Source organism: Phlebotomus papatasi, chromosome 3 (genome assembly GCF_024763615.1).
Source record: "Phlebotomus papatasi isolate M1 chromosome 3, Ppap_2.1, whole genome shotgun sequence".
NCBI lineage: Eukaryota > Metazoa > Arthropoda > Insecta > Diptera > Psychodidae > Phlebotomus > Phlebotomus papatasi.
In genome coordinates this window covers 61,233,829-61,245,843 of record NC_077224.1, presented here as the reverse complement: position 1 = coordinate 61,245,843, position 12,015 = coordinate 61,233,829, and the positions used below count along the sequence as shown (strand labels likewise).

The window sequence follows — 12,015 nt, the reverse complement described above, 5'->3', positions numbered from 1 at the left end:
CTATTATAGTGTTAAAATTTTACACATTTTCAAATTAAGCAACGTTGTTGAAAATTTTTCAACTATAATAGTGGTACAGTAGACTCTCGCAAATTCGGCTCTTTTAAGATCGGGCTACTTTTTAATTCGGGCAGCGGTTACATTTGAAAAAAGTTTGTTGTCATTTTTCAAGTTTGATTATGATTATCAAATGAAGCAAATGTGCTCAAATTTGGCATGGGTTGTTTTAGTTTTGATGTGATTTTGCATTAGGGGAAACTGGGGCACCACCAAACACGGGGTACCACTAAACACTGCGATTTTTTAATCGGATATTCGACTTCAGATGATAAGACCTATAGGAATTTATAGGCAGGTTAGGGATGCTTGTCCATTGAAGGAATGGTCGAGATAGTCCAAGTAGTTTAGAAATAAAAATTAGTGTTTGGTGGTACCCCGTGTTTGGTGGTGCCCCAGTTTCCCCTATTGAGGGATTTTCATGCAATTTACGTTATATATGAGTGTAAACTCAATATCTATATGCACATGAATAAAAAATCGTTGCATTTCAAAAACTTTGTTGCCCGAATTTCTGTCTAATTCGGCTGACATTTCGGTCCCATATGCCCGAATTTGAGAGAGTCTACTTTAATACGAACAGTAATATCTTACTCATCGTATTACTCCACTAGAGTGTACTCTTTCTCGCAAACGTGATTTTCCATTTGAAATTTTGGATACTATATACCTCTCTCTCCGGCTTTTCTTAATATTAATGTTATATGTGGCACCACGTAGAGTATTCCGTTGTTAGAACACTTCGCCAATATCAACTCGTTCTACTTACCACATTATTTTTATTACAACTCAATAAATGAATTACCTGATCAAAAATTCTGCAGCAGTTAACAAAGTTGATAAAGTATTATCGGCATTTACTAAAAGTTGCAACTTGCAACTAATAAAACTCTGAATTAATACAATAAATTTACTTCGTTTCATTTGTTATTCTCTACAGTAGTGATTATACATTTCGCATTATATTAATTGTAAATAATTAAATTAAATTAAAATGATGGGGATAGAGAGTGGGTATTTTGAGGGAGTATATAGGAGATTTTTCCTGCAATTAATGATAAAACATTGTGACTGAATGTGATTGTAGCCATGAGAGAGGTAGAGGATTTGATTAGGAAAAAGAAAAAAAAAGTAAAGAAGAAAATGCTCACCTACTGAGGTTCTCTTCAGTCGATTTTGACAGCGCCGTAGATTTTACGAATGAAACTGTAGGCAGAGAAGAAGCCAATTGTGCCAGTTAGAAGCCAGAATGTTACCACCATGAGACCCGTGTAGCCCAGGTAGAGTAATGTTGGAATAAATTCCGTAATCTCGAGCTTTGTGAAGAAGTAGAAGATGCTATAGAAGAAGATATATACAGCCGATCCACCCGACACAATGAACGTCCGCCACCACCATCTGTAGTCTTCGCCACAGAGCTGGAAGTACGTCATCACAATGGAGATCTGACCACAGCTCACCACCAAGATGCAGAACACCAGAAAGAGGAATCCAAACAGGTAGTAGAACTGGTTCTGCCAGATGGCCGAGAACACGAAGAATAATTCTATGAACACAGCTCCGAACGGCAGAATTCCGGCCACCAGAGTACATAGGGCTACATTCATGTACCAATGCTGCGTCGGTACCTGACGTGGAATCATATTGGTGCGAACAGGATGCTGATACGCCTGTTTTCGGTAGCCAAAGTAGTAGCCCAGGTAGACTAGTGGCAACGAAATGCCAAACCACAGGCACAGCAGCGATAGCATCGTACTGAACGGTACTGCGCCACTCGAATGTATATCCCAGATGAAGAAGTTGAGGAAGAAACCCGTCCTTTGGAAAGCAAGGACATGGTTTTTTTTTTAAAACATCGATTGGGAACAGTTTCAAAATGAGAAAAACAAGGTCAAGCAAACCAAACATCCAAATTTCTTAGTAAATTGTTTATGAAATGTAACTTACAGGCCGAACGGTTAGAGATAGTGACTTGGGGTCTTTCTGAACTCTTGTCGCGATTGGTCAAGCTTTTACAGTAATGAGGGAGTAAAGATCATGAGATTTAGATAACAACTAAAAGATTGAGATCGCGAGTGTAAGCAACCTAGATAAGGGTCGTTCTGAGGGCGACAAGGGAATCACTCGATAAAGATCGAATGAGGAACGTTTCCATTCTCAATGAACTAAGGACCGAAGACTTAGACGAAAATGACTGAAACAATTTCAGGATCCTTGATCGGAACGCCTCGGAATCGACTCAGAAACACTCTTGAAGTAGAGAAGAAGAAAGAGGCGTTGAATGCTAACCTAGATGCCCTAAGCCGGGTACCATAAAGACAAGCGCTTCAAAAAGAATGAGTATCGAATATTGAGAATCATAGATTTGATACTGCTGAAGCCTAGTTACTGAAACTGATGCTACTGGAAAGTATCTACAAGAAATCTTTCAGATCAAATCAAAGAATTCGTCGAACAAACTTAAAGTGCGTACAGTTTGTACCACTTATCAGTCTTCAACTTTACTTTCCTTTGTTTAAATAAATTAGAAAGATTCTTATCGGATCATATGAATGGCAAGAGGATTTCTGACATCAAACTTCTATCACTCTACGGTGAAAGTGATTGAACAGACTTCTGCTCTCTTGGAACGTAATTCCAAGAAATTTTGTGTTTGTGCACAGAGAGCGACAATCAGAACTAGTGAATCCCAACTCACAAATTTAACCCAAATAGAGACAGGAAGACTCCCGCCTCCACCCAGACTTGAACTGGGGGCCTTTCGCTGTCTAGGCGAATGGTTTTACCAACTGAACTATGGGGGCACTGGCTCTGATTGTCTTTACCACTGATCTCAACCAATTGCCATGTGCACTTCAACTCGTTTTCGACTCACTACGAGCCTTCAGAAATGGTATCATGCGTACAATTCAACCAGCAGACAACGTTTTTCATGGAGAATTACTTTATTGTGAAAGTGATTGAACAGACTTCTGTTCGCTTGGTACGCAATCCTAAGAAATTTTGTTTTTGTGCACTCTATCATTCTACAGTCATACAGAACGTAATGTTGCGAGGAACCCTATCGCCAAGGTTGCTGTTGGACGTTCTGTACCGCTTTTCATGCGATTGAAAGAATTGCATGTGCCAAGTTGGCTTCCATAAAGAGCGTTAGGTTTAACATCAAGAAAAGTGGTAACAAAGGTCGCAACCCTTTGATTGCCTCCAAAAGGTCACATCTGGCATCCGGCAACTATCAAAACTACACTCAAATGCTCCTAGAGCTGGACTCTTTTAAACATTTGCTCCTTAAAGTGGTTCAATGCAATTTGGACTTCTAATCCGAGTTATGCTAAGTCAACACACATCATTCTTAGTAATGATAGATCAAAATTACTTAGAACGGGGATAACAAAATAGACAACCCTATTTAACAAAAGCTAGAGACTTCACACTGGAACATACTGGAATGTTTCTGATGACTAACATTCCAGAATAGGTCTTCGATTCTCCATTTCAAGAGAGTAATGAAAACAACTTCTTCACATCCTCTTTTAGGGATGTGAAGATGCAGATTGAGGAACCGATTCGATAAAAGTGTAGTAGGACTATTGAGCCTAGAGGAGGTGGAGAGAGTAAGCCCGTCCTAACGAAGATTCTCCTAAGTTAATGGTACCAATCACTGTTCAGCTGCGGTGGTAACTTTGAGGGGTGCATTAACGGCGACTAACCTCAAGTTATGATATAAAAGCACAATCGAATCGGCTCCTCGGTCGGTCTTCATCAGTGAAGCGAGGAAGACGATGGATTCGTAGCCTTCTTGGAATGAGCAATGGGGCTCAATCCCCGGGAGGCTAGCGATGAAGGGTGCTCCAGCATGTTCTGAAGTGGAGCCTGTAGCATTCGTGCTACAAAAGTGAAAGCAACATTATACTCTGTCTACTCCGTCTACTCAGTGCTTCATCTAGTGAAGACCGGTAATATACTGGCACGAGTTTTCTTCCTCCAACTCCGCTAGGTTCAACTGTCCTGTTTATAATTCTCATCTCTTCATTTCCATCATTGATAAGTCGACGTCCTCAACGGTTTTCCCGGATACCCAAACTATAAACGGTCAAAGATTAGAACTTGACTAGACCATATTCCTGATAGTTCGTTGGTTGCGTCTACCTCTGTCGTATCTGCATTTGTTTTGTATCTGCATTCGATGCAAGCTACAATACAGACGTCCCCTCTTGCGTGAAATTCTGACACAAAAGAAATGCAGATACGACAGAGGTAGACGCAACCGACGAATTACCTATTAAACGATGCCAAGGAAATGGCCTTTGATGAGCGGCTCGTAAGCTTTATAATTCTTCAACCAAGATTCGATCAAGGCGGTCTCATCAAGTGCGTTTACGTACATATACTTCGAACACAAATGTACTAAAACGGCGTTCATCATTCCCAACAATGGTAACGAAACTTGGGTAACGAAATTTGGGCACGACCGAGAGAGAAAGATCGAGAACTCGCCCTACCGAGACAAGGTACCTTCGGGCGGTTAAGGGAACCACTCTTTAAGATCGTGTGAGAAACGTAACCGTTGTAAGGCGACAAAGGTTGAGCAGTTGCTTCTTCGTGTTGAGAGATCACAACTTTGAATGGAGGAGACCTCGACCTCAGGACAGACCTAGGACAAGATGTTTATCAAATGCAGTATCTTGCATTGGAATGCCTTAGGATCGAACGCAAACATCTTCCTGAGTGGCAGAGGATCAACAGGCGTCGGTTGCTAACTTAGGTGTTCTAAGCCTAAGCCTGCAACCCCGATTGAAATAAGCTGTTGAAAATGAATGACTGAATGAAAAAAGTTTTAAATTCTTACTAAAATCAGATACGTGTTAATTAACTACAATAAAAATAAATGGTTTACTGGGAGTCCTCCCAGTAGAATCATGGCCAAAAACGATAATTTTCATCAAAACACTTGGAAAATAACGATTATCTTTAAGAATCACTTCTGTCAATCACAAAAGATCTCAATTCGATCTTTTCAGAGAGATCAGCACTTAAGCGTATACTTAGGGAGAGAAAACCAGAAAAAAAATTAAATAAATCACTGTGCCAGGAGAGTTCACTCGTGTTCCGAAAGTCAAAGAGGAAGGGATTCAACAGGAATTTGAAAAACTTTCAAATTTCACCTATATTCACCTTAATTTGACCCCAAGTCACTTTGATAAATAAATAAATAAACACTTCATACAAAGAAACACTGCAAAAGAAATTGTAAGCCTCTGAAACATTTTCTCCCCCCGATAATTCGACGACAGAATAAAAAAATGTATCTCCTCTATTGATTCTAATCTGTGTCATCGGGGTCACTGTTTAGATAAAGAAAGAGTAAACAAAGATAAGAAGGAAAAAAATTAACTTACCCAAAGACAATGCCCGGATAGAGTGTAGCTGTGAGGAAAGCAGCTCTCTTCCACTCGCGTCCCTTCATGGTTTTGTAGAGGCGAGCCGAGAAGTAGCCCGCAATGAGGCCCATGAAGACATAGAGGAAAATGCCCGATGTCATAAGGGCACCACGGGATGCCGGTGACAGCATGCCAAGCATAGCGAAGAAGATAGTGATGAGGGCCATAAAGAAGATCTGAATGCCACTTCCGATAACAGCGGCAAAGAGCCGCGGATGCCGCGGAGGTCGGAAGACATCACCATGAACGAGCTTCCAGCCCGTTTCTTCGAGAGTATCCTCGAAGTTATCGTCTGTATTGTAGCGAGCAATATCACGTCTTAGCGTCCTCACCATGATCATCGTGAGGATGCCGGACAGGAAGAAGACAACTACCAGGCTGTTAATAATGCTGAACCAATGGATCTGAACATCATTCATGCCCAAGTAGATGTCCCAGCGAGATGCCCAACTAACAGCACTCTCCTTCCATTCCACCGAATACGTGAAATAGAGCTGTGTATTGCTGGACAAACTCACTTCCTGGGGCTTGGGATTGTCCGGCAGTATACACGTATTTCCCTCAAAACGGAGTTCTTTGGCATTCACAGACAGTGTCTCCACTTCGAAGCCCACCACGCGGTATTTGTCTCTGTGAAATCAAACTTACCGGCTTTAGCAGAGGCTTGAGAATATTTTTCCAGTTTTAGTATAACTCCCCGAATTTGAGATAACCAAAACTCGACCCCTCTTCCTAAACGCTTTGTAAATTACTATTTCTAGTGGTAAGTTAGTATTTCTTTAATATTTGTTTATATTTCCTTTACGTACGTTCAAATTCATTTAACTTCCTACCTCTTTGACTACTATAGTAGCCAGGGGTCCATCAAGCCTAATAAAAAGTGAAGCCATTTTTCACTTTTCCTTGTAAACATTTTGCAGATATTGTACCGTGACTTAAACAAATTTGCTCCTAGTTCTTGTATTATTTCGGCGACCATTTTGAAATATGTATTTTTAGATAACTTTTGATGCACAATGTCGAAATATATCAGACTGATAAGTCAATTCTCATTAGGAAAAAACTTGCCAATAGTCTTCAGTATCTCTATGCAAAAACGTATGGAAAAATGAAATGTCGAGAGGCCCCTGATAGTAACGTTCCCTGACTTGTCTTCCGTTCAATCCCGTGAATTGCAACCCATTCTTCGATTTAATAATCGTTCTTCAAGGACATCATTAAACTTAAAGATTATGGACAAGTCATTACCGATTTGAAAGTACTTTTTATCAGATCATCAGATCTGCCTATGTTATACTCTGCTGTTTTTTTTTTCTAAGCTCACAGCAAGGGATTATTTACCTCTTCGAATAATGTCGTAACTCTTTAAAAAGCCACAAACGGAACATCCGCCAAGCTACCCCGGGAAAGTGGTTTCAGAAATCGTTTCAGAACAAATGGAAAATTGACTCTTTCAAGCAACGTTTGACCCATCAAAGCTTAAGAAATATTGTCATTGGGTTGATGTTGGTGACTGCCCTACAGAGGTGACTTTAGCACCCTGCTCTTCGTAAGCTTTTCTTTGATTCTAGCGCTTAAGGACGGTTTTGACGGTTTTGACCCATCAGACATGATAGATCGGATCAGCGAAGACCATTTGAGTCACCCCCATCTACGATACCAAATAGTTCAGTCGAGTCAAATCATGTTCATTCATGTTTGTATGATCTTCTTCTTCTTCTCTTCTTTAACCCTCTAACGGGTAAGACCGCCTCCAGGCGGTCTTCGCAAAAATCACATTTACAGCGACAATAAAGGTTTTATTTTATTTATAAGTGCTATAGTGTCCTCGGTAATAGTCTTATAAACATCTCTTGAAAGTTTGAACTCTTTTTGACTCTTCGTTTTGTTGCTATTCCCAGTTTTGTGTGACAGGTCAGAGAAAAAGCAACAAAAAATATTTATGCAAAAAAACTCATTTCCAATTTCCATAAAAATACCGATTTAAAGTTATCTGACTAAAATAAATATATTTTTTACTGAAAGATATGTTATTCTACTTTGTATATTTTATTTAAAAAATTTGAAAAAACTAAAAATGTTAATTTTAGAAGCAAAAAGAGTTTCAAAAAATTTTTATATTTTCTCACCTAGCGCCTATACTAAAAGAGATAATGAAGAATGGATGGTTTTTTCGACTTTATTGGATCATAAATTATACTAGAAAACATTGTTTTAGAACTTTTCTTCGCATATTAAAGAAAACACTGTTAGAGGGTTAAAGTTTTTGTAGGGGCCGGAGGCCGGACGTCTATGTTTGTATGATCACGACTGAATTCTTTTTTTTTTGTACACCATAATAATTCCATTTTGTATTTAAAATCTTGAAGATTCATTAGTGGAGAATAAATTAACTCTTTCGTCTCCTTTGAGACTCTGGGTACCCATAGAAAAAATAATTTTTTTGGACTATTTAGAATAGATAAAAATCCAATTCTTGTGGATGATTACAAACTATAGGGTTGTCCAAATCTAGGATATATTTTGCAGGATCCTAATTAACTCCTGAGCTAAGATATTCTTGGTGAAAAATCGTGAATTTTCGATTTTCTGCTTCCTTGCAAATATCCTGACTTTTTTTTTATATTTTTAGAGCAGAATAAGAAAAAACCTCTCGGGGCCAATAAGTATGATAACTAACAATTACAGATTACATATATTCGAAAAACAATTTGTTTTTAAATTTTCAAAAAACTTGTTCAAACTTTGTGGGTACTCTTGTCCCCAAAAATCTACAGGTCAAATGTAAGGTTATCCCGTCAATGCCCGCCATTTGCTTTCTGACACCAACCTTGTAACAATTTTCCAAGCGGGAGCGAAATTTTTGCCAATATGGCCGATAATTTTGACATTTGGCAGCGAGGGAGTTTGCTTTCAGGGAAAATTTTCCTATTACAGTAGAGTCTCGCTATAGTCCATACAGTAGACTCTTCGATATCCGGCTGACTGGGGGACAAAATGACATTTAGGTTTTTTGAATGATCAACGGTTTTTCTATTTTGTGCAGTGTGAATTTATTTTCTGTCTGACAAAGAAAAAGAGAATTTTCTTCATGGTGTGCTTATGTTTCATTTTTTTATCACAATTATGTATTAAAAACTTCGATACAATGTTAATAATACTTTAATTCACTCTGGACAAACTTCATGTTTAGTGAAAATAATTTTGAATATATCAACCGCCAGTGTTTGGCAGCTGTCACCCGGATATCGAAGTGCTGGATATCGAAGAGTCTACTGTATTTTGTTTCAAATTTGACACTTGGGTCGCACAGTCCATGTATTTTTTTAAAATTATCAACGATTTTTAGTATTTTGAAATTGCTCGACGGCTTCCACTTTCTTTGCGATTACTTGTCCTTGCTCTCTTCATTATGGATCACAATTATCACAACTACTTAATAAAGTTTGCTAAAAATATTAAAATAATTATGCATGTCGCATACAAAAAACATAACCTAACTTAAAATCAGTGTTTTGAAATCAACGGTCGATAAATTGTGGACTATAGAGCGATGGCTTATAACGAGACTCTACTGTATTCCTGATTTTGGTGAATTCTGATTGTCCAGGAAGTGTTTTTTGGCTCTTGAGAAAGCTTAATGTGCCTGCAATATAATCGTGTTGAGAGAAATGTGTTTTAAAGTGTTATTGTGTCAAATATTTTGAGGAATCTGTTGGCAAGCAGGAGCTTGGTGTCCTTTTTAGCACTTCCTGGACATCCCACAAGATACTGGTCAATAATTCTTCTTGTTTTAGTTATCAACATCGTACAGGCGTCCTTAGACACGCACAAATAGTTTACAAAATCGATAATATTGGCTTTGGGAAAATTGAAGTTTGTATCCTTTGCGTTCTTTTGGGGACGAGAGTACCCATGAGTTTTCCAATTTCCCAGAGGAGGAAAAAATTCTTTCTCTACAAAAGTATCATATTTGACCACTAAGACTTACATAAAGTGAGTTTTACTGAAATTCGTTCGCTGGATAAGTTGTGGTCCGGAAAGAGTTAAGGACGATTGGAACACCGGTGTCCCATAAAGAAAATATTTTTTCCTGACTACATAAAGTTATTTTTTCCTTATGTTTGTACGTAATTGCAAAATAGAAGGTTGAAGGAATCTAGGATATTTGCTATTTAGGATATTTGCTATATAGTAAATTTTTAATCTCAAAAATAACGAATTTTTAAATTCTCATAACGAAAATTAATTTTAAATATTTTTTATACTTCCAATTATTTTTAAGCAAAACCGTTTTGGGAAAAGAAACTACAATACTCAAACATTATATTTTTCATTAGATTGAAAATGATTATTCATTAGTATGGTCAGAAAAATTACTTAAATTTTTAGGCTATTTTTGTCCCTATCGTTCATAGAGACAAAAATACACCAAATCATACTCTGTTGGCTTTTCGAAGACCAGATATAAGACCATTTACTGGTTTAGTTCATTGGTTTCATTTTTATTGCTGATTTTCGGTCCGCAAAAACTGTCTCGTCGTTAAAGGGTTAACAGAAGTTCCGATTTTTCGAAAACTCGAATTTTGAGAATTCGATATCGAATATTTCGAAAACTAGGCGATACTTTTTCTTTAGCATACAATGTGTTGTAGCTGAGGTCAAGACCTTTCCAAACTGTGGGACAAACTAACCCAACGGTGTTCCCTGAACAGAGCTAAAATCGAAAATATCTTGACCGGACTGCATTTTTGATGTTTATGAAGCGATTTCGATGAAATTTTAGTATATATTATATCTGAGATTTAGGTCTTTCTAACAATCGGTCTCATCCGTTTCTAAGCCAACCCACTGTATCCGGACCGGACCCGTACTATATCCAAATGGACCGGACTCTATCTCTAATGTTTATTAACCGATTTCAATGAACTTTTCTTTCTTCCGTTGGCCTTCTGCACTCAAACTATTTAAAATAGAAAATGACCAGTGATAAGTCCAGATAAGCTTATGGTAGCTGAGATTCTCTACTCTCTGCTATGGATAGTAGGTAAAAAATTTCGTGTCCCATAGTAGTGCAAACAAAGCCAGTAAAAGTTTATCCCGGAATAATGCAAATAACAGTTTTCCCTGCGTAAATCCAATTAGAATTTCGATTTTCTAATTGGAAACCGGGAATTGGAATTCAGGAAGTCTTTTTCAAAGAAAAATTCATAAAGGATAATAAATCTCAACTTACTTTGTGTGCATGTGGTAGGAAAGAATGAGCTTCAAGTGGTTGTTGATGAAGGCATGATCAGCCTCAACCTGCCCCAGACGATATCCATGCTCAAATTGAACTTCCATGGAGTCTGGATTGATGATTCTCGTGGCCACTGGCAAGTTGTCCACGAGTCTACGAAGGCATCACAAAGCAAATTTTATCTTCCGGAAGGGAGAAAATCAAAAAATCAATCACAAAAAATGACTTACAAATGCACGAAGTATTCGTGTTTTATCCTCTCAGCCACTTTGATGGATTGCTGTCGGTCCCAGTTGAGTGGCCGGTCTTTTTCATTGCAGAGCAACTTGCAGGGGATGTTCTCGGCCATTCGCACCTCATAGGGCGTATTGACAATCCGATCTCCCCGGAGAACTTCCCCCAAATTCTCCGTCTTGTACTCCAGCGTCCCGTTCTTTGGCAGACAGAACTGCAGTGAATAGTACTCATAGGGCAATTGAGTGTGGGTACTGGTCATCTTGACTGCCTTCACGTCGATCTTCTGGTTCTTCACGAATTCCACAGGAGCAACACCCGGAACGTAGAAGGAGTCGACACAGTGGAGGAACAGTGTCACCAGGATTGCCTGCCAAATACACACATATATTCACAATTTGGCCAGGGGATTTTGTCAAGGGGGAAACTTACCTTAATTTCCATGTCTTTTCATTTACAAATGTGATTCAATTTCACTGGAATTTCTACTTTTTATCGAGATCAAAAATATCACCCACTTAAAAACGCCATTGCCAGCTGTCACAATGTGGCCGAAATGTGGTCATATTCCTTCGGTCAATTTCGATGAATTTCGGCAGCACATTTCGTCGAAATGTTGGTAATGCTTTTATACCTTTTAGACGAGTTGCGCGCTTTTTCATAAAAATTTGTTGGTTGGAATTGCAATGCAAGTTGCAAGATTCCAATCTTTTTACTGATAAACTGATAACCTTTCTTCGCATTACTTGGCTATGTCATTGCCCTACTTTAAGCAATAAAGAAAAGTATTTGTGAAAAGTAGTAATGAAAAATGCAATAAAAAATTTTAAAAAAGTTTCACTTCTGCCTCCCTTGTGATCACTGTTATGCCACTCTAAAAGAAACATATAATTTTCTTTGCAAAAAAGAAGAAATTAATTAATCTGTATTTTACAATTAGAATTCCCAAGTAAGACAATCTTTAAAAAAAAAAGCACAATTTCTTTAGAATGGCATGTCAGTAAAAGGAAAAGTTTTGAAAACAATACAGGAAAACGGGGCAGA

The 12,015-nt window shown here is 38.2% G+C and overlaps 1 protein-coding gene across 2 annotated transcripts; it reads right to left on the bottom strand.

Moving 5' to 3' along the window:
- Window positions 1-953: 953 nt before the first annotated feature.
- Window positions 954-11,549, bottom strand: LOC129807112 (transmembrane 9 superfamily member 4). Of its 2 annotated transcripts, none has more exons than XM_055856152.1 (6): window positions 11,404-11,549; window positions 10,968-11,341; window positions 10,735-10,890; window positions 5,457-6,128; window positions 1,209-1,875; window positions 954-1,102 (listed from the first exon to the last, which is right to left on the bottom strand). In XM_055856152.1, the coding sequence occupies exons 1-5, from the start codon at window positions 11,413-11,415 to the stop codon at window positions 1,224-1,226; spliced, it is 1,866 nt and encodes a 621-aa protein (XP_055712127.1). In that variant the 5' UTR covers window positions 11,416-11,549; the 3' UTR covers window positions 954-1,102; window positions 1,209-1,223. The 2 variants fall into 2 exon arrangements, with proteins under 2 accessions (XP_055712127.1, XP_055712126.1); XM_055856151.1 differs by having other exon boundaries at window positions 954-1,128; window positions 11,404-11,523.
- Between the last annotated feature and the right edge of the window lie 466 nt (window positions 11,550-12,015).

Coding starts and splice junctions, on each gene's coding strand:
- LOC129807112 (XM_055856152.1), bottom strand. Junction 10,891..10,967: donor CACGAATACTTCGTGCATTT/GTAAGTCATTTT, acceptor ATGCCTTCGTAG/ACTCGTGGACAACTTGCCAG. Junction 1,876..5,456: donor TATCCGGGCATTGTCTTTGG/GTAAGTTAATTT, acceptor TGCTTTCCAAAG/GACGGGTTTCTTCCTCAACT.